Genomic DNA, 23,193 nt, shown 5'->3' on the forward strand with positions numbered 1-23,193 from the left:
CATCTGGGTTGGGGATGAAGGAGCTTAAGAATTTCTGGATGTTGTTCATATGTCACTGAAGATAGAGAGATGAACTGATACAGCATCAGCAGTAATGTGGGTGTTGTACCAAACTGACATGATCAAGAGGGAGCTGAGCTGGAAGGAAACTCTTCATTCACCAATCAATCTGCATTTTACCCTTCACCTATGGTCATGAGCTGTAGGTAGCAGCCAAAGAAAGTGATTGCAGATACAAGCAACCAAACTGAGTTTCCTCCATAGGATACCTGTGCTCAGCCTCAGAGATAGGGTGAGGAGCTTAAACACTGCAGGGAACTCAGAGTAGAAATGCTCCTTTGCACTGAATGGAGCCAGCTTAGGTGATTTGATCATACGATTAGGATGCCCCAGGGTAGGAAGGAGACCCCAGGCAGGCCCAGAACACACTAGAGGGATTACATATTTCATCTGGTCTGGTAACATCTTGGGATTCCCCAGCGGGAATGGAATGGAATATTTCTTGTTATTCTAGTCTCACATTAGTGTTGCTAAGGTGAAGAAGCCAGTCTATTTGCAATGTAATAGTGAGCAGGTCCCTTTTCAATAGCCACAGTCAGTTACTGTTCCATTAATAGTTACTGGAGTGTTGGATTAATTGCACTGCCTGACCAAAATAAAAGTCTCCACCTGGATTTAACTCAGCAAATAGGTAAGGTCCTTCCATTGGATAAATTACTGCAGTGATGAAACAACTTCTTTAACCCTAGCTGATGCAGTGAGGAGCTTCTCCTTTCTAAATCAACCATATTGGAAGATATATGCTGTGGTCATGGAAAGGATGTTAATCTGTCTCAGAAGGGTCAATTATTGGCCTGCATCAAGCAAAGAACACAACTTAGGAGATGAAACTACTAAAATCAGGTTACGAACCGTCCAATGCATTATTAAAACCTGAAGGATAGTGGAGAACCATCATCTTCGGGGAACAAATGTAGTCTGAGTCCAGATTTACCCTGTTCCAAAGTAATGGGGGCATCAGGGTAAGAAGAGAGGTGGAACAAACACACCTAAACATCTCAATGGTGCACAAATACAGCTGCAGAGGTGCTAGAAACAACAACTCCATGCAACAGGTGCCTGTCAAGCTGTTCTGTACAAATGTAGAACCTAGGCAAATTTAACACGATACCGGAAGTCAGTGACCACAGATTACTGTCCAACATGTTACTCAAATTAAGCCATATGGAATAGTTTCTGCCTCAGTCAAGTCAGCCTTATAGAGTCCAGCTTTTCCTCCCTGTGGCAGTAGAAGGACAGAACTGCTTTGCTCAGTTTACTTCTTGTGAGAGACATGAACTGAAACTTTGTTCAACTTGAGCTCATCTGTGGTGTATTTATATTCAGACTGCTCCAAGATAAATGTCCATGTCAGATGTCCACAAATATTAGAAAAAGAAACACATGCACATAAAACGCTTCAAATAAACACAGCCAAAATGCTGTATGTGTCTGCAGCAGCATCTCATAGTCCAGTCTGGTCGATGTGGAGGAGAAAGTGATGCATGTGGAACCTACAGCCTCTGATCTGCAGCATCACGGCAGGAGAAGCTCATGAGAAAGTTCAGTGTGAGAATAAATATCTCATAGTTTCTTTAGTAGACTAAAATATCATTATAAAGACAGTATTCTCCAACAACTGCTGCATTTAGAGCCACATTGTTCAGCACATGAACCTCTTCGGTTTGAAAACAGTCCATAAACTCTCCCTTTACACTCTCTAGCAGCTAGTCCTTCTTATAGCATGCAGTATGTTGCAGTGTTTTGTTAAAGGCAGACTGATTCCTGTTAATCATTAGAATGTTCAATGTTCCCTGACTCTGTTGTAGGAACAAATTCTTCCTGTTTGTTTGCTTTGCGGCATCTATGATGCAGCTCCAGTCGCCAGCTTGTTCCAGGAATCGGTGATAAGTCGGCCATCTGTTAGGCTAGATAGTCCTTGGTACGTTTTCACTTTGCTGAATATTGTATTTTGGTATTTTAAAATATTGTAAATACTTAGGTAAAATACTACAGACTCAAAATCAAGTACAGTACGCGAGGAAATACTTTATTTTCCATCGCTGATTGTGCTGTCTCTAGTCTTCGAATGCAAAATGTTCTGTTATCTTTAAGTGCTAACGTAGTTTGACGTTTCCATCCAAAAAGGAGGTCAGGTCACTCTAAATCCAGCCTTTAGTTTCTTTTTTTTTAGCTGTAGGTTCCAAGTCGGTGTTCCTCTGACCAGCAGGTTGTACCTCTTGTTTATGGAGCTCTTCAATTTATCCCTACAGTACCTAAGAGTCTGTAGAAGAGCTTCATCTAAATCCACAGCTAAATCTGAATCATACACACTGCAACTAATAAAAACAAATAATTTTTATTTCCATATGAAAACAGATTTTTTTCATGTCAATAATATGAAATCGCTACAAAGTCAGTGTGAACATTTATTGCTGGTCTGACCTACTTGGGTGTATGAGGTTGCATGAGGTGGCAAAAAAGAAATGGTTCTACAAAAACTGGAAAAATAGTAGATACTCTAGTTCCTGGGTGTAATTCCAGTTCTGTGGGTGTAACAGGCTTCAGTACTGGTTGCCTGGGGTAACCATGGCCACCACTTCTCTGGGCTGGATGTACAAAATACTTCAAGGCTGAATGGCAGAGCTCATGTCCCATCTTGTCCTTGAAACCATATCCTTGACATTTTCTGTCTTATTTTAGTAAAACAGAGAGTAAAACACGCAAATTGAATGTTTTACAGACACATAAAGTATTTAAAAGCTCAGCACTTTAAGAAACATGCTGATTCACTCAAACGAGATCCTTTGGAGGACTGGTTCCTCAATGGGGAACACTCTGACTACACTGGTAGTTAATTAGCAGCTGTTGGTTGTCAGTGCATCAGTCAGAGACAAACTAGTCAAGGATTCGTCTTCTCACTTTAAAGAGTCAGATAAAGGCTTCATCATCATTGGTGAATTTGAAAATGGATTAGTGACTACAGTTAGTTCCTTACTGTCCTTCCTAAACACACACACACACACACCTACACACACATACACACACACACCTACACACACACACAAACACACACACACACATCAACACATGGACACCAACTGTGCACTAGCAGCCTCCAGTCGGTGTAGAACACTTCCAGATTTTTGGGGAAAGTAGTTTATTATGATAACAGGAAGAGTCCCAAATTACTGAGCAGCCGAGTCAAACTGGAGCCCAGAGAAGACTCAAAATAGCATCGCACCCTTGTAGCTGGTGGGCGTGCTCACATGCTCGCAGAAGTGTGCATGTGCTCTTTCACTTAGTCGCAGTCAAGTTGCCACAGGAGGAGGACATCCCATAGACTGCATGGTTATGGCCTGCTCTGCTGCAGTGGTGTTAATTTCACTGAGTGACACAAATAGGGGGTGCTTTTACATTTAGTGTTATACGTTAGTATGTGAAGCTAACATAATCTTACTGTTGCTGAATAATATTTTAAAGGTCCTTCTTTTATTGACTTAACCCCCAATAGCTCATGTATGAAAGTTACATTTTTAGGTTTTTCCATGAATATAATCCCTTCCTACCTTACAATGGTTTAGATGTAACTCTACACTGTTGCTTCCTCTAGAGTAGGGGTGTCAAACATGCGGTCCACGGACCAAATCTGGCCCTCCAGAGGGTCCGATCCAGCCTGTGGGACAACTTTGTAAAGTGTCAAAATTACAGAGAAGACATTAACTGCAAACTGTAAATTAGTAAAACTATAAATCTAAAATCATTTCTAGACCATGAGAAGTTGTTTTGATCATCAAGTAAAATACTAGATTGTTCATTGTTCTCTTGTCATTTTGTGTCTCATTTTTGTATATTTAGGATTTTTTTGTTGTTTTTTGTCTTTTTTGTCTGATTTTTGTCGTTTTGTTTCTGATTTTTGTCATTTTGTGTTTCCTTTTTTCTTGCTTGTGTTTTTTTCTTATTTTTGTAATTTTGTATTTTGCTTTATTCATTGTTTTTTGTATTGTTTTTCTCATTTTGTGTTTTGCTTATGTTGTTTGTCTATTTTTGTCATTTTGTTTCTCAATTTGGTCATTTTTTTGTCTTATTTCTATCATTTGTATAATTTTTTTGTCTTGTTTTTGTTGTTTGTCCATGTTATTGTCACTTTGCCAATTTCTTTGTCGAATTTTTTGTTTTGTTTGTGTTGTTTGTCTCATTTTTGTCTTTTTTTCTCACTTTTTTCATTGTGTGTTTTGCTTTATTCATCGTTTTGTGCATCATTTTTTGACATTTTGTGGGGGGTTTTTATCTCGCTTATGTTGTTTGTCCATCTTTTTGTCACCTTGTAATTTTTTTGTCTAATTTTTTTGTCTCTTTTTTGTTTCATTCCGTGTAGTTTGTCTTGTTTTTTGCCATTTTTTTTCTAATTTTTGTCGTTTTGTGTCTCATTTTTGTAATATTTTGTCTTGTTTTTGGTGGGGTTTTTTAACTTTTTTGTCTGACTTTGTCGTTGTGATCATGAAATAAAACACTATATTGTTTAGTTTCAGATATCTGTGATTAAAATTTAGAGTTGTCGTTGTTTATAGGTTATTATGCTGTGATTTTACTGGTCCGGCCCACTGGAGATCAAATTGAGCTGAATGTAGAACCTGAACTAAAATGAGTTTGACACCTCTGCTCTAGCGTGTGCAGATCTCCATAATCTCACCAGAATAATAATACAGGAAGTCCCACCCTGCAAGCTGACAGGAGTGGATCCTGAGGTTTGTTGTGTATGAAACTCCAGAAACCTGAATCTGTATTTTTGAGATGGTCTTTGGCAGTTTCAGAGTGGAAAAGCTTAGCCACGACTTTCTGAGCCTTTTATCAAATAAAAAAACAGCATAAACTGCTCATATCTGTGGTGCTGATTCACTATCTCCTAGGGGTTAATAAGAACAGAATCCAGCAGTGAAGCTCAGCTGAAAACTGAGATGTAAATATTTGCTTTAGACAACCGTTTGGTTCAGTGTGGAGAAGTCTGTCTGCTTCCTTCTGCTTAAAGCTAGAAAACCCTTGCTTTACTGAAGAATTTGACTGGCATGCAGAGAGTCTTGATCTCAACCCTGTCCAATTCATCTGTGATAAGCTGGAACACAGTGTACAAATCAGACCCAGCATCAGTGCAAGATCTCACTGATGCTCTGGAGGCTGAATGATAGCAAATCCCTGCAGCCAGGTGCAAAAATGTTCAAGAAAGCTTTCCCAAAAGAGAAAAGACTACTGTAGCTGCATACAGTATTAAGGCCTATGGTCTGGGCATTAGATGTTTAGCAGTCATGGAGTGTTTATTCACATTTGCACGTATTTTAGATCATGTAGAGTATGAGTCTGCACTAACCCTGAGTCCTGGTGGCCCGACCACTCCACCGGTGCCTGGTGGTCCTGGTTCCCCCTGGTTGGACAATAAACACACTCTGAGAGGCAAATCCAACAATATTACAATTAATATCTGTCTCACTTCAAACGTTGCTCTGCTAAGACTGTAGAAACTTTGCACAAAACTTAACCTACATGTCAGTTTATGCATCAGTAAGAATATTTCCATCAGCATGTATATGGTAAAAGTGAAGGCAGGTGGTCCAACACAAGCATCAGTAGATTGCATCGTATTGTAAAGTTGCAAACATTGTCATATGTGGTACGTCCCTCTGATGTAAACGCCTTTGGTGCAGTTTCTATTTAAAATGATCTTTTGCATCAAATACAGCAGACGGAGCCTCCTGACGTCCCACATACAAACTCTGTTTTTTTGCTGATATAATGATGCAGTTGAACATCTCAAGTGTTAACATCTGATATACCTTGGTGCCATTTATAGATCTTAAGGCTTTCCTGTGGATTTTATAGATTTTTCTAGTGGGTGATGGAGGTGTGCATCTGCAGGGGTTGAACTGTCATAATTAGAGATCTGTTCTGTGCACTATTATTCTGTTTTAAGAATAGCAGTGCAGAATTATTTACCATACCTCTTGTTCAATTTGACATGTTCATGTTTTTTAATTACCAACTGGATATTACCATTAGTCCAGCTTCTCCTGGAGGTCCTGCCTCCCCTCTCTCACCAGGAATACCCTATATGCAAAGAAGAAGCAGCATTTACAAACATGACCATTCCAAATCACCATTTTCTGTGTTTTATCCTTCTAATTTATCATCAGAACACTGAAATATCCAGAACACGTCATTAATCCAAGTGGACACCTACTGTGGCCTTGTTTAACATTCAGTAAAAATGGAATTGGTCATATTAGATCATATCATATGAAAAAAAGTGACTGCTTTATACCTAATTTTTCCTTTTGAGCCCATATAGTATTTCCTGGCAGGACGTCTGGACAGGTGAGGACACCAAAACAACAACAGATAGGAGCTGAATGTAACTCCAGTCCTATGAGCATGGAGGAAATGGAACAATGGTGGTTTTTTGAAAAAGCAATTGCCCCAGTGAACCTAATGACTGGTTAGTCTGCCCTCGACATAATTTGTGATCAGTTGTTTACATCATAGGAAAAGCTTTAATTCGTCCACATTAGATGATTTTCAAGCACAAACTGCCCTTTTAAGGTCTTGCTTGTGTAGTTTGTGTCTTTCTCATGCTGCATAAACCATTAGTGTTGAGCTTCAGGTCATGAACTGATGGTGAATGTTCTCCAGGAGGATTTTCTGATAGAGCAGAATTCATGACTCCATCAGTGATGACAAGTCATCCAGGTCCTCCAACCATCGTACTACCACGTTTACTGTTGGTATCATGTTCTTCTACTGGAATATTAGCTTTACACCAGATGTAACAAACCCATGTTTTCCAGAAAGTCCCACCTTTGACTCATCAGTCCACAGGATGTTTCCCCAAAAGTCTTGGAGCTCATCCAGATATTTTTTTTTACAACTGCCACATGAACCTTTATGTTCTTTTTGGACAGGAGTGGTTTGATGCTTCAACTCTCCCATGGATCCATTTTCTCCCAGTGTCTTCCTTATTGTGGAATCATGTAGACGAACCTTAACTGAGGCAAGTGAGGTCTGCAGATCTTTAGATGTTCCTCTGGGCTCTTTTGTGACCTTTTGGATGAGATGTTGACACACTCTTGGAGAAATGTTGGTTGTTGGTCTACTCCTGAAGGTTCTCCACTGTTTCCTGTTTCTCCATTTGTGGATAATGTCTCTCACTGAGGTTCTCTGGACTCCCAGAACCTCAGCAATGGCTTCGTAACCCTCCAGACTGATAAATGTCAGTGACTTTGTTCCTCATCTGTTCTTAAATCTCTTTAGAACATGGCATCATGTGCTGCTTTTTGAGAACCTTCAGCTACTTCACAATGAAGGCAGGTTCTATTTAGTGATGTTTAAATTCAAAAAGGATGGCAGTAATCATACATAGGCGTGGCTGGTGAGATTGAACCCAACTGATAAATGAATTTGATCGTTTGGTAGATTGGTAGCTAAGGGGGCAATTATTTTTCACATTGGGCAAGATGGGCTGAACAGCATTTTTCCATCAAAAAATAGAATTGTCATTTGAAACGATTTTGTTTTTTCTTGTGTTATCTTTGTTTTACGTTAAAATGAGTTTAATGATCTGAAACATTTAAGTGTGACATATATGCAAAAATATAAGATTTCTGTAGGGGGAAAATACTTTTGCATTGTATCTTGCAATAAGAATACTACTTTTACTATGACTAAAAGAATTTTGGTGTTCTTGTGTATTCAAAAAACACTAATATGGGGTTTCTGTGCATGTTTACAATGACTGCCATGTGATCATTGAGGGGACGAATCACAACTGCACATAAATAGAGCATCTGACACGGTAGCCACTTGTTTCAGTGGATAAATGAGCCAGCACTGGTTGTATTTCCATTGTCACATGCTGTGTGAAAATGTGTCTATATTAATGAAGATATGCATAAATATTCATGTCATTTGAAATGGCTTTATTAACCAGAGAGACTTGGAGAAAAGCCATCCTGAATTTTAAAAGAAAAGGGCCTAAAAGTATTTTTGGGATTGGTCTCACCTTGGGTCCTTGGGGACCTTGTTCTCCCAGTAAGCCTGGCTCCCCTCTGTCTCCCTGGGCAGTAGCAATAGAATAAATTACCATCAGTACTGGAAGCATATTAGAAAAAGACATAACACTGAGGAAACTGCTTCTTTGGAGGCCTACCTTGTTACCTTTAAGACCAGGTTCCCCTCTTAATCCTGCTGGCCCATCTTCACCCTGCCCAATGGGGGGAAACACTTGGTAAGAGCACAATCCATGACTCAAACAGTAATCGTTCCTTTAAGAGTATGCCTAAGAATCAGAATTTATTTTTTATTTTATTTTTTCAGTTTAAAGATAATTCAGTCAACATGCCCTTAATTATACTAATTTACCAAAATGTCCAAAAATTATAGGCATAAACCACAGGGCTTGGGTCACAGCCCACAGTAAATCACTGAATCTGTCCCCCACAGCATTATAGGAATATCCTTGTCTTGTTTTTGGCTGAGTAGGGGTCCACAGTGTCAGACTTTGAAAACCCCTGATTCAAAGCATTTTCATTTTCTTTTCTGTGAGAAAGCCTGTATCGTAAGCTGGAAGCCAGGACAGGAAAAGCTTTATCAACAGAAACTTAAGAGTTTGAGGTGATTACTACCAGAAGACCTTGTCCTAAAGACTTGACAAGCCTAGTGGTATGATGGGAGCAGCAACACACTGATGTACAACATAGTGGAGCCAAGCCTTCAATCTGAGTCCACAGACTTTAACTTTTTTCCCAAACCTCCTGGGAAAGCCAGCAAATGGAGGACAGCATACAGAAACACAGACCAGGGCAATGCGAAGTTACATTTAAGGTGACTTTACAGTCTCCATGGAGGGATAATTGTCTTGGATTAACTGTTGATTCTAACCAGAGATTACTTGATGTTACAGTAAAAAAAAAATATATATATCATTTAGTCACACATTTTTGAATGTTGCACTGAGACCTAAAGCTGGGTATCGTCAGCATATCAAGAGACACAACCAAACTGATGCATAATGTGCCTTAAAGGAAACATGTAGACAGTGAATAAGGAAGGTACAAGGAACTCCACAGGGTCAAAAGAGGACACACAGTGCCAACAGGACAGGGAAATTGCAGAGTGGGTATTCAAGGGCATTAGAATGTACAATTCCCTTACCTTTATCCCTGGTAATCCAGGAGGGCCCGGATCACCAGGTTTGCCTTCTTTACCCTGGGGCACAGACAATATACATTAATCCTGTCATGTTCAGGCAGCAGGCATACTAAAGACTGGTGGCAACGCTATGAAATGGTGAAAATAAATGTAGAAACTGCTTAGCACTTACAGGCTTACCATCAGGTCCTGGTGGTCCTGCTCTCCCTTTCTCCCCTCGGAAACCCTGTGTGATAAAAACACTCCATCATGATAAACAGACCAATCTTTTGACAGTAGTACATTGTCCTGAGGGATAGTTACAAAGGCTTGAATTAATACATTCTTTCTGCTCCACTAACCACTTTGGCAATAATTTGGTGATCAGCTTCTTTACACCTGTCATATTGTTCCTTTCTTTGTGTTAACTGTGTCAGGAGAGTAGAAGAAGTGCATTTTATTGTTCAGTTGAAGTTTTACAGTATTCCACAAATACCTTTTACAAAACAATCATGTGACATAACACACCCAATTCCAAATAGCTGAAGCTGGTAATATAAAGTCTGAGAAGTTTTGCTGATGTAAAGCAATGGAGGTTTGAAATTAGCTCATTTAAATTAAGTTTAATCCTTGTAAACACAATATTTCTTGCAATGTTTTTAGTCTGAAAAATTGTTTTTGGCTTTAGTCAGAAACAGAGTGGAGCCTGCAAAAAAAAAAAAAAAACATGCCAAACCAATTTGATGATAGAAATGAATGTCAGGCTTGTACACAGTTTATTTCCAAAAGAACAGTACAGTATGTTGAGGGAACACTTCAAACATTTCGGAGACACCAGAAATCTGAACAAGTACTGCTTTGACTCATTAGAAGTGAGTCATTATAACCACATGTTATTAGAGGTCATTAGCAGAGGATAGAGTGAAGTCATGATATATATTTTTTGCGGCAAATGCATCAAATTCACATCAAATACGTACAAACTAGCATTTTCCTAGTTTGCAATTTGCATGTTGTGGTCTCTCCTCCTTTTCCATATAGCACTGAGGACCAGTGTGTGTGTCCACCATCCAGTGTGGGCCAGATTATTGTTGGGAAAAAAAGCAAAGAAGGAACAGAATGATGTGTGCAAATAAGCGGTGCACTTTACATTTAATTACTCAGATAAGACAGTAATAATAATTTAGGTCAGGGGTGTCAAACTCATTTTAGTTCAGGGCCACATTCAGCCCAATCTGATCTCCAGTGGACCGGACCAGTAAAACCACAGCATAATAACCTATAAATAACCACAACTTCAAATATTTCCTTTGTGCAGAAAAGTTCATTCTGAAAATATTCACATTTAAGGAACTGTCCTTCTACAAAACATTACGAACAACCTGAAATTTCTTAAGAAAATTAAGTTCAATTTCAACAATATTATGCTTCAGTTTCTCATTTCCACATTACACCTTCCAGATCACAGTGTCTACAAAGGAACACAACATTTAGTCATCTGGAACTGAACCATAGAGGATTTTACTTTAAAAAAGACAAATATTACAAAAATGAGAAACAAGCTGACAAAAAATTTGACAAAAAAGTTCCAAAGCGACAAAAAAATGGACAAACGATGCAAGTGAGACCAAAAAATTACATAAATGACTCAAGCAAGTCAAAAGATGACAAAAGCAAGTAACAAAACAATATAAAAACAGACAACACAAATGAGACAAAAAAACGACAAAAACGATGCTCAAAACAATAAACAAAGCAAAGCACAAAATGAAAAAATAAGACAAAAAACACAAGCAGCTCAAAAAGGAAACACAAAATGTCAAAAATATGAGACAAACGTCAAAAATCAGACAAAAAATGACAAACTACAAAAGCACAGCAAGATATTACAAAAACGAGACCCAAAATGACAAAAGAACAATGAACAATCTAGTATTTTACTTTATGATCAAAACAACTTGTCATGGTCTAGAAATTATTTTAAATTTATAGTCTTACTAATTTACAAACTGCGGTTAATGTTTTCTCTGGAATTTTTACACTTTGAGGGCCGGATTGGACCCTCTGGAGGACCACTTTTGGCCCGCAAGCCTCATGTTTGACACCCCTGATCTAGGTTATTACACACATCAGCACAGTGTTAGCTGAGCACTGAGGCATCTTTTACAACAAACTGTATATTTGAGGGTCTTGGTGTCAAAACCATTAGAGAGTTAAGAGACAAGGCATTTTTCAGATGTGTTGCATGCTGGTGTGTGAGCATGTGAGCGTGTGTGTGTGCGTGCGTGCGTGCGTGCGTGCATGCGTGCGTGCGTGTGTGTGTGTTACCATGCGTCCCGGTGGGCCTACTACACAGTTGCAGTCTTCTTCTTCTTCTGCTGTGGCCGTTCGATTCAGGGGACACTGAGGATACAGTAGGAGTAACAGAGTAGGTGACAGTTACATTAACGTTGCTTTACAATCCCTCACCTCAGTGGCTGAACATTTACAGCAGATTAAACTGTCTGAGAAACAAAACTTACCCTTTCATCATCCTGTATATCATAGGAGAGAGAAAAAATACTGGTTGTTATCATTGCAGCCACACAACATAGAGACTGTGAAGTGGAGATGACAGCAGATAGATGAGGGTCTCACCACAGAGTAGATTTCACAAGCTGTTTCTCTCTCACTCTGATGAGGATCACAGTACAGACGAAGCTTCTGGATCTCCACCTGAATCACACCAACATGAAAAATCCCATCACTGATTGTCAACATAATGCGTTGGCATTTCAATGATTTCACCACATACAGATGTCATACAGCAAGTATTTGGTGTAATATCTCTTTCCTTTTAAGTCATAAATATCATTAATGAAGTGCCGATTTTCTCATAATTCTCATTAAGTCTGACTTTCAACATAATGGATTAAATCCACAGCTGTCCGGTAGCTTAGTAAGAAAACAAATTACTCTAACTCCAGATTCATGACAAATATGAGCCAGCAGCACATACAGGTCAGACCACAGTTATTTGGACAGCAGGACATTAGCTTTTCCTGCACGCTGGGTTAGGACATAAATAAAGTGATGTATTCTACATTAAAGTTGTACTATCCATTCAATCCACATCAACTCTAACATCTAAATCTTGACATCTTGCTCTTGAGCTGTTGTTTTTTTATATTTAACCAAGACCATGCCCTCTTCCCAATCACACATACACAACCATCATGATGGATATATTGTTAGGCTGCAAACGCATGTTTTATAGAAACATTTAGTATTAACATTGTCCAATTTGCTAGTAAAGGCTTATTATTCTCCCTTGAGGACAGACACACAGAAAGCTGCCGACACCACCGACATGATTATTGTTATTAAGCCAGAGGGGTCTGCGAGGATTCGACATCTGTGAGCAGCCCTAAGTTTGTATCTGCACAGTCAATCAGCACAATGAAACTACAAGGGGAATAATGCACGTACTCAAGAATACATAGTTACCGGGGCGCCCGTATAGCTCAACGCGTTGAGCGGGCGACCCATGTACAGGGGCTGGTCCCCGAAGCAGCTGGCCCGGGTTCGATTCCCGCTCGCGGCCCTTTGCTGCATGTCTTCCCCCGACTCTTCTTCCCTGTTTCCTGTCTCTCTCTCACTACGCCTATCTAATAAAAAGCCGACAAAAAGGCCAAAAAAATAACTTAAAAAAAAAAAAAAAAAAAGAATACATAGTTATGACCTACAGGTATAAAATGGAGTCTCCAAATGGATTCCAATGGATTAGAAAAGTTAGCATTAGCAACAACTGTGCATCTGCATGCACCTTTGCAAGGGAGTATATTGAACACCCACTATGTGTCTACCTTAAGACAGTCCACTCTTGGAGACTTCATTCCATACATGTGCATTAGGTTGTATCTATCTAGTCCAGTCATGCACACCGTTGCCCTTGTAGTCTAGTCTGCAAATTACAGGCAGCACAAAATTTGGACACAGAAAGTAAATATTGGCGTAACGGTAAGAGTCCACAGGGGCATTTCTGGATGTGACGGGTCGCACCACTTGCCAGCATTTGACGCTCATTAGGTGTGGGACAAGGTCGTGATGACAGATGATTGACAGTTGTTTTCCAGCAGGAAACCATGAGAGGCGACACCCTCATACACTTGCACAAACGCTGGCTGCACATGATTGGAAGAATGCGGCACTCGTGGCCTGTCTGCTTCTGGGTTGTAATACGGACCAACATGGAGGCTCGATGGGAAAGTTATATACAGCGCTTAAAACAAGTTTATTAGACCACCTGTCATTAAAAAAAAGAAAACATAAATATTGTAGAAATCTGTCAAAAACTTGTTTCAAATTTAAAAGTTTATTGTTATTTATTAGGAAAATAACAAACTGGAACAACTAAACAGTCCTTATTCACATATATTAACCAGAAATCTTCATATTTTCTATGACCTCCTTTGGTCCTGTGATAACAGCTGTATTCTTGCTGCCATTGTTTTTATGGACTTTTCGACTCTTTCAGTCTCTTTCATAATTTAGTTCCAAACTGTTTCTAGCTGTTCCAGAGACTTGCTTTGGATGAAACTTTGCTGTGATCTATTTTTGAATTTAGTAAATCTCAGATCTGTTCAGTAGGATTCAAGTTTGGACTTTGACTTGACCAGTCCATCAGTTCCAGACTCCAGACTCCTTTGTCTTGGTCCAGTAGTCTCTGCACAGCTTTGAAGTATGTTTGAGGTCGTTGTCTTCTTGGTATATGAACCTACGACCAATCAGGTTCAATCCAGAAGGGATTCCATGATGCACCAAGATGTTGTGGTAGGCCTTCTTGTTCATAATATCATCCATTTTAACTAATTTGTCCATGCCGTTTGCACAAATGGAACCCCATACCATAATAGAATCTCCACCGTGTTTCACTGTGGGGTCAATACATCTAGCATCAAAACGTTCTCCAGCTTTTCTGCAGACATAAACACGACGATGCATCATGAAGGGCTTTAATTCAGACTGTCTTTTTCAGTGACTTCCCTACGCTTCACCATTTTGAACAGGAGTGAAGAGTTTCAAACTGAATTCACGTTTTTATACCCAAATTTGAGCCAGAACACTGGAATTCAGAAATTAATCCAGAATAACATACAACCACTAAAACTGATGTTTCTGTTCAGGAATGCAAGAAAATAACTGTGATTTGGAATCTCAATCAAAAAATACATGGTTTACTATTTTTTTCTGCTGTTTGTAAAACAGTAAATTTGAAAATTGATGCAGAACAACAATAATTCTGTTTCAGCATTAAATATATCATTTTGATTAAAGAGCTGCACATACTGGAAGAGAAACATAAAAACTATGTTTTGGTAATCAGCAATACTGTTCATTTAGGACAGCGGTGGTACGTTGGGTGGTGATCTAATGAATTTGTTACGCATTGTACATCAACACAGATCACAACATTCTGACCACTGACAAGTGGAGTGAATCACATCGATCATCTTCTTATAATGCAACGTTCTGCTGAGTCCTGACATTCATGTGGATGTTTGACATGAACCACCCACCTAAACACTGCAGGTCAAGCAACCCCTCAACCCCCCATGGCAACAGCAGTCCTTGATGCTGCCACCCTCAGCAGTCCTCTACTATAATGTCTCACTATCAAAATATAGAAAATTCATTCTTTTAGGTTTTGAATGAAGTAAACCAAGTAGCGGTACAGTTCCCAAAACTGTACTGGATTGAGAATAAGTAATGTTTCCACACTACCAGCTCTTAATCTGGCAAATGACCAATGTGTCAAAGATATGCAAAAGCTTTGAAAGCAATAAAATCATATTCAACATCTCATTAATCTCAAATCTTAACTATTAATATAATGGAAATCTTCTCAAATCTTTTCAGAACAACTAGCATTCCTTGCAGCATTATTTAGAGGTGACTGGATCTGTTACTCACAGGTACAGTGGCGTCTGTTCCCCGCCTCTTAGACACCTGTGTCTCCCCGTTGATGTAAATGGGCTCCACCGGGTCCAACATAACTTCCTGCATCTGCTGATCGTCAAGGAAACTGATGACCTGGCGTGGTCTCACCAGGAGTTTCAGCTGGTGCCATTTTCCATCGTACAGAGTCTGAAAGAGGGAGTGTACCTCCTGAATATCTTCCCTTTTTTTAAAGATTATCTCAAGTATAAAGATGCATTAACTCAGAGACTGAAACACATCTTTGTCCCGGCTGAAATTCAGGAGCAAAGTTGGATGTGAAAACAATTATTAACTTGTCAAATCCTCTTTCACTCAGCCTTCCGTTTGTGTTGGCAGAATGCGTGCGTGCATGTGTGTGTGGTTCATCTAATCTAATTTTGTCAGTAAGGCCAAAACTGTGTGTTCCTTACATACTTCGCAAATAGTTGTGAGCAGCGAGGTACTACGACCAAGAACTCCTTCCTTTTTCCATCACAAACTTTTTCATGCCACGGAGTGGGAGAGGGGAACAGAGCAGCTATTGTTTTATTGGGACGGAGCCACAGCCGTCATCTCCAAATGACAAATCACAGGCCTCTACCTCGTGCCACATCAAACCAGATCAAATCAAACATGTGCAAACACAAATTCAACATAATTACAACCCTGTTCTGCACTCCTCTAGGTGTGTACTGGGATGGTGGATGCCTGTTGGAAAAAACAACTGGCAAACCCAGCAGGACTATTACCTTGTGCTGCCATGGAAACAGGGGCATGCGCTCCAAGTGCTACACATCCACCAGCTAGTTTCCACTGAGGAAAGTCAGTGGTTTCGAGCAGGAAACCTTTTCTTTGAGCCTCCTCCTGGCTTCCATCACTTTACATCTTCTCCGGTTTAGCGGTGAGCAGTGGATAATATTTAAATAACTGTTAGTTTGGCCCTCTGCAAGTCATCCCAGTCAAGCTCATTCATAGCAGCTAGCATGAGGGGAAACCCACGATTAGAAGAGACGCTGTGAAAACACAAAGTGTTCTTTCACAGTAGCGCACCACACTACATCCTGTATGTTCATCAGCATAATCTGTTGTGATATCTGTGTTTTTCTCTTGTTTTTCTATGGTATGAATCAATTTTGAAGTGCACTGTAAAAAAAAATGGTTGTTCTTATGGTAAAACGCCGGCAGCTGTGATCACCAGAATGCTACCATATAATTGCGGTAAAACATTTTCTACATTTACAGCAAATAAATGTATTAATAATGTTGATTTTACGGTTAAAAACGTGCTTCATTCCATATTTTACTGTAAAAGAAAAGGTTTCAACCTATAAAAATTTGAAAATTTACATAACTATTACAGCATTTTTCCATTAATAGCACAACATTTAGTGTATTTAACATTTAATATTTATTTGTATTTAATGTATATTTTTTTAGCAAAAATTGAGGTTTAAGCTGTCATAAATATTAAAGCATATGTCCATTATTCACACAAAAGTACATCAATTTGACCAGTAACAAACTGTATTTTTTGCATGTAATAAATGCAGAAATTGCCATGTTGCTTGTTGTAAATATTGCAATATTGCAGCATGTTTCAGTTATCAGCACAACATTATGTACATTTAACTGGGAAAAACTGGATTCTTTTCAAGAATTAAATGCAAAAATTACAGTAGTGTTACACATATTATGGTATTTTTCTATTAAAAACTGTGCAGGAGTTGGGAAATGTATTTTTTCAAGAGAAAAAAAATCCAAAAAACACACTTTTCTCCTGATTAACCTGTTTATGGTGATTTAGTGTTATATAACTTTCATCAAACTGTTGTAGAAAATACAGATTTTTATCGTCATGGTTTGACGGTTTTTCACCGTAAAATGTACATTTTTTACAGTGTGCTCAGCATCCTGGAGGTTTTATTAACAGTTAAAGTTTAAGCAGCTGCATTAACTGAGCTTTTTAAAGGTGCATCAAGTGATTTTTGCCCACTAGAGAGCAGGGCAGAGACATTCTCATGACAATGAGTCTAAATACAGTATAATTTATTCAACATAAAGACGTCCCTGTTTGATTTCACACTTCTTAACTAGCTTGAAATTTAACAGTAAGCTCAACCAATCTGAATAATGTATGATGAATAGGAGTTCATAGAGTCTGTGTAGCTTTATCCACAGGCCAAAGTGCAGTAATGTCTCTTGGCATGTCAAGTATTTTTACATTTGCTCGTATTGAAAACAGAACTTTGAAGTCAAAAGAAAGAAGCAGAGTGAGAAGTGTTTCCCGTATTGATCTGTTATGGATACTCAGTCCTTACCAACCTGAAAGCCTGCTTTAAAGATGACCCTCTGCTCCTTTTCTGTCATACTGGTGGTGGTGAAGGTGACAGCTTTGTCTTTTCCACTCAGTGTCACTGCAGCCTGGACCTCCTTATCCTTCGACAGCACCCTCCACAGGTCAAACGGCAGCTTGCTAGATGTCCCTTTTAGACGCACCGTGGCAACGAACACATACGATGGAGGGAGGCCTTCTGGGAAGATCTCTCTAGAAGAAAGATGGAGTAAAATAACTACATGCATCTGTTTGAACTGAATCAAACAGTCATTTGGAGCGTATGATACCTGCTACTCTCAGTAATGTCAGTAGAGGCAGTGAGGGTATAGGCTGTCTCTGAAACCAGAGATCCAGGGATCTTCTTGGCCTTTTTCTGAATGTTCATGCCCACCATCAGCTCAAAGCCTTTCTCATCACGAGATGCCACTGGGATTCGTGTGGGACATACAGACTCTAGAAGGAAAGAAAAAAGGTTTATTCAGACAGCTAACCTCCAGCTGTGGTGTTTGGTGGTACATTGATTTATATTCTTGTAGATGATAGAGGGACATCTATTTTTGGTTGAAGTGCTTAAAATTCATATGTTGAGAATAAAAAACACCCAGTTCTAAAAAATAAGGTTATGACTAGCATCATATCAGAGAGACATTTCTGAATATGAATAAAAACTAATGCCAATACCAGTATCTAAGGTCTCGTTTGCAAATTGCCAGCTGTCAAGAGTTCTTCCAACATGTCTTACAGCATAATAAACAAAACATTGCAGCCAGGAGAAATTAAAGAACACTTGGTAAACAAAGACATCCACAGCTTGATGTTCTGACCTTCACATAGCTTCTGTTCCATGGAGTCTCTGATGCGGTCGATGGTGGTGTAATCTTCAGCGTACAGGACGTAGGTGGAGGATGGCTTATTGGCGATAGACACCAGCTCAGAGGTGGTGATCTCACTGCCAACTCCCACAGCAAACACTGTAATCCCCTGAGCTCGAGCCTCCATGCTGGCATCCACCTACAGGAGAAAGGTGGTGAAAATGACCCTTTGACAGAAGACTGAAGCCAACAGCTTTCATATAAACGTCATGGTATGGATACCCCATGGCTTAAAGTGTTTCCCTGCAGAGACTTGGGGAGTTCCTTCAAACTCATATAAACCTGACCTGGTTTAACTGAACCATGAAGGCACATTTACCACATCATCCTGAGATTTGCCATCAGTGACCACCACAGCGATGCGGTTCTTGACCAAGCTGGCCCGCTGGGAGGAGGAGAACACATGGTCCACAGCAAACTTGATGGCCCTGCCCGTCTGCACAAACAAGTCAGAAAATTACTGATGCTCTGGTGGAGTAAATTTTTAAAAAAGCATGACGCTGAGAAGGAACGTGTGTGAGCTGGACTGTTCACGAGCTTCCAGCCGTTGGCAGCAGAATGACAAAGTGCAAATTAAATGATGTAAACATATAAAAAGGCTTTTTTTGAAATGGGAAATCTTAGTATTACAACATCTAAATGTAACAGGATACAGCTGTAGGATGCAGGATTCAAAGGGATGGATTTGCAGTTAGCCTGCCAGTGTTTGTTGAACATTTTTGTGCTTGTGGTGTTGCTGTGTGGTCATGCTGCTGCAGATGCACCTGTGTTGAGTGAATGTTGGCACCAGTGGATATAACCAGTCACAGCCTGTTCATTTTAGTAGTTTCTTGTTTGTTGGATGAAAAACTGGAAGCAATGAAAATTTTGATACAACATTTTGTAGTATATTTTAGAAGTAAAGCTGGTTTTGTTCTTCCACTACACTGGTGCATGCAGGTACCCCAACCAACCAGTAGGAGTCAGTAGAGCAGCATCAGGTCATGAACCGGTAGAGCAGGGGTGTCAAACTCATTTTAATTCAGGTTCCACATTCAGCCCAACTGATCTCCAGTGGACTGCACCAGTAAAACCACAGCATAATAACCTATAAATAACCACAACTCCAAATGTTTCCTTTGATTCTGTGCAAAAATGTTCACATTTAGAGAATTTTCTTTTCATGAACAAACTGAAATTTGTTAAGAAAAATAAATTCAGTTTCAACAACATTATGCCTCAGTTCATCATTTGCACATTCCAACTTCCAATTCACAGTTTATCTACAAAAACGCACAAAACTTTTAGTCACAGGTACCTGAACCTGAATGATATAGTATTTTCCTTTGTGATCAAAGCAACAAAAGTCAGACAAAAAACAACAAAAACAAGACAAAATATTACAAAAATGAGACACAAAACGACAAAAACAAGAAGCTAAATGACAAAAAATGAGATAAATGACATGAAACGAAACAAAAAAGAGACAAAAAAATTGATTAAAAAAGTAATAAAGCAACAAAAAAAATTACACAAATGACACAAATGAGTCCAACAATGACAAAAAAGGAAACAAAAAGACAAAAAACAGCCAAGCAACACAAGCGAGACAAAAAACCACAATACAAAAACAATGCACAAAACAACGAATAAAGCAAAAAACAAAATGACAAAAATAAGACAAAAAACACAAGTGGGACTAAAAGGAAACGCAAAATGACCAAAACATGAGATAAACGACAAAAAAAGACAAAAAACAACAAAAACAAGACAAAATGAGACACAAAATGACAAAAGAACATTCAGCAATCTGGTATTTTACTTGATGATCAAAACAACTGTTCTAGAAATTACTTTAAAATTTGAATTTTAAAATTTACAGTTTGCACTTAATGTCTTCTCTGGAATTTTTCCTCTTTACAAAGACGTCCCATGGGCTGAAATGGACCCTCTGGCGGGCCGGTTTTGGCCCGCGGGCCGCATGTTTGACACCCCTGCTGTAAACACCGTGAGCTGTGTCTTTATGGATGTATTATTCTGTGTTTGCACTGATCTTTTTATGCTGTGTGTGTGTGTGTGTGTGTTAGTTTTAATTCTTTACAATAATCACTTTAAAGAGGTCAAGATTAGAACCATCCCACCCTGCAGCAGGGCTCACATGCTGCACACTTTTTAATTCTGTAGTACTTCTTCTTATATTTCATTTCAAATAAACTGACAAAAGAAAAACTGAAAACGTATTCAACACTCTTGAAACCAGTTCAACACTTTCTTTTTCTCCCTTTGCTGATTGATTTGATCATTTAGGTGATTGATGTCATAGGAGGAGAGGACATGTGTTCAAGGTTCAGTCAAATGAAGCAGCACTAATAGTGTTGTTCCTGTTCTGTTGGAAACTAGGTCTTTCTCTCACTTCCTGACACAAGCTCAGTCCAATTTGGCCATTTTGCAAATGAAACAAAAAGGAAGGATCCGATAGGTTAATGCTAAAAATCTATGCGTGTATATTTACAGTATGCATGTTTGAGAATCTGCAACAGCATCCAAACATCCATCCATCCATTATCTATACACCACTTAATCCTCACTAGGGTCATGGGGGGGGCTGGAGTCTATCCCAGCTGACTCAGGTGAAGGCAGGGGACACCCTAGACAGGTCACCAGTCTGTCACAGGGCTACATACAGAGACAAACAATCACTCTCACATTCACACCTACGGGCAATTTAGAATGATCAATTAACCTCAGCATATTTTTGGACTGTGGGAGGAAGCCGGAGTACCCGGAGAAAACCCACGCATGCACAGGGAGAACATGCAAACTCCATGCAGAAAGATCCCGGGAAAGCCGGGACGTGAACCAGGGATCTTCTAGCTGCAAGGCGAAAGTGCTAACCACTACGCCACTGTGCAGCCCCCGCATCCAAACATATATGATGTAATATATTTTCATGTAAAAACACTCTGACTGTGGTATGAAGAAAAAACAAGTCTTGCCTGTGTGTTTCCTCCCAGGTAGGTGATGCTCTGTATGGCCTGGAGGAGATCTGCTCCACCCTGATGTTTCCCCAGAGGAATCTCCAGTCGAGGTGTGTCACTGTACTGGATCACAGCCACCTACAGCACACACAAACAGAACTAATGAGGATGTAGTATAGGTTAGGTGGAGCTCTTTGGCACTATGATAGGCCGACGGCGTCGCTGGTTTGAGGACTACACAGTACAGCATGAAATGGATCAGGTTACCTGTGTGTAGTGGGAACTGATGTCAAACTGACTGGTGATATTGATAAGCCACTGCTTGGCTGTGTCAAAGTCAGAGAAGCCAACACTCCATGAGCCGTCAATGATATACACCAGGTCATTTACGGCTGTGCTGCAGCCTGTACACACACACGGACACACATATAGAAATGCACTCAGTGATCAAAGACAAATCCAGATTGATACAAATCCACACTACAAATTTCAGACTCAGCAGATTAGCTCACAGTGGTATTATATGCTATGTTAGTGTCCAATTCCAGATCCCTCTCGGGTGTAACGGCGTCACACCTACCTGCTCTGACGTCATCCTCCTCTGCAGCCTCCAGCGGGGTCAGCAGCAACATTGCACTCCATACTGACCACAGCAACATGGCTCTGTAGAAGAGCAGTCCACCTCTGTCCAGTCCAACCGTCCTACATCACAGAGGAAAACTCGTTCAGCCAGTTGTCCATCAAACCATAAACTCAGTTTGACAGGACGCTGTCCTAAAGCTGTCCCCTTTTGTCAAGTTTATTTCTGTGGAAGGCAATCGCAGACCAAATCTTATTGTTGGTTTGTTGACTGAACACATTGTTTTTGGTTCGATGAAGGATGTACGCTTTTGCCCACTCACCCAGCCCCTCCATAGGCCCTGCAGGCGCTAGACTTTGTCGTCTCACTCTAAAGCTTCTGTGAATTGTTTGATGTGCTTCTGTTTGTCATCTGTTTGTCATAAAGTCTTGTAAACATGGCATTTTTAGATAGTTATTTTGACTAAATGATTTCAGTAGGCTTGTGTAATTATTTTGGCGGTGTCCTAATCTAATTGAGATCAAAGGCAGGATACCTTTTTGAATGTCTTGAACTCTGATGGAGATGTCTTGGTGCTGTTTAGAAACATGATGTGTGGACAGATGACCATTAAATGATGTTTACACCACTCTGTCTAATTCACAGGCCAGCCAAACATCTCCAACCTGCTTACACATGCATTCTACTAAAGGTCTCGTTTTGGACATGAAGACATTTACTGCAGATTTTTTGAGGTCCTGGAGGTTGAAAATTGGAGCCACCAAGGATCAGAATCATGCCAATACCCTGGTACAAACCACTGGCTCCAACCCTGCATCTGGCCATAATTTAGCCCCTTTCAAAGTCAGACCTTGACACTTGTGTATTCCATTCCCACTTTAACACTAACAGCAAGAACTGACTCTCTTCTTCTTATTTATTATATCCCACACCTACACTACCCTTACAAAATAATCAATCATCTGTGAGTACATTTGTTATGTTCACCAGCTATTTTGTCATCTAGATAAAGTTTGTTACACATACAGTATCTGTGACTCCCATTTGATCATTTCTGTGGCTTTCCTTCTAGCACCATCATGAAAAAGGGAACATCTTCCATCCCCATCAGTGTTCACGCTTTGCAAACAGCAAAGGTTTTTTTTTGTTCCAACAATTAATCCTCAGAGAAACCTCAAAGTCCATGAGCAGCAACTCTGAAGACTTTAGACATTAGTTTGGTAACTTTTACACTCCTTTGATCTACTTGCCTGATGGTCGAAAAGCTTTGGAAACTCC

At 39.7% G+C, this 23,193-nt stretch overlaps 1 protein-coding gene across 1 annotated transcript in view; it reads right to left on the reverse strand.

Annotated features, from left to right (window-relative positions):
• Positions 1-23,193, reverse strand: part of si:dkey-225n22.4 (collagen alpha-1(XXI) chain) — a 93,624-nt gene that overhangs the window by 59,408 nt on the left and 11,023 nt on the right. Inside the window, exons 2-18 of the mRNA XM_023265456.3 lie at positions 21,916-22,037; positions 21,603-21,739; positions 21,354-21,473; positions 18,698-18,814; positions 18,331-18,517; positions 17,794-17,959; positions 17,494-17,716; positions 15,166-15,339; positions 11,851-11,928; positions 11,736-11,747; positions 11,542-11,616; positions 9,407-9,460; positions 9,238-9,291; positions 8,234-8,287; positions 8,087-8,140; positions 6,085-6,138; positions 5,405-5,458 (exon numbers count right to left, since the gene is read on the reverse strand). Of these exons, the coding sequence (XP_023121224.1) occupies positions 5,405-5,458; positions 6,085-6,138; positions 8,087-8,140; positions 8,234-8,287; positions 9,238-9,291; positions 9,407-9,460; positions 11,542-11,616; positions 11,736-11,747; positions 11,851-11,928; positions 15,166-15,339; positions 17,494-17,716; positions 17,794-17,959; positions 18,331-18,517; positions 18,698-18,814; positions 21,354-21,473; positions 21,603-21,739; positions 21,916-21,994 (1,692 nt within the window). The 5' untranslated portion in view covers positions 21,995-22,037. The remainder of the gene's footprint in view (positions 1-5,404; positions 5,459-6,084; positions 6,139-8,086; positions 8,141-8,233; positions 8,288-9,237; positions 9,292-9,406; positions 9,461-11,541; positions 11,617-11,735; positions 11,748-11,850; positions 11,929-15,165; positions 15,340-17,493; positions 17,717-17,793; positions 17,960-18,330; positions 18,518-18,697; positions 18,815-21,353; positions 21,474-21,602; positions 21,740-21,915; positions 22,038-23,193) is intronic.

Source organism: Amphiprion ocellaris, chromosome 22 (genome assembly GCF_022539595.1).
Source record: "Amphiprion ocellaris isolate individual 3 ecotype Okinawa chromosome 22, ASM2253959v1, whole genome shotgun sequence".
In the NCBI taxonomy this organism is placed as follows: Eukaryota; Metazoa; Chordata; class Actinopteri; family Pomacentridae; genus Amphiprion; species Amphiprion ocellaris.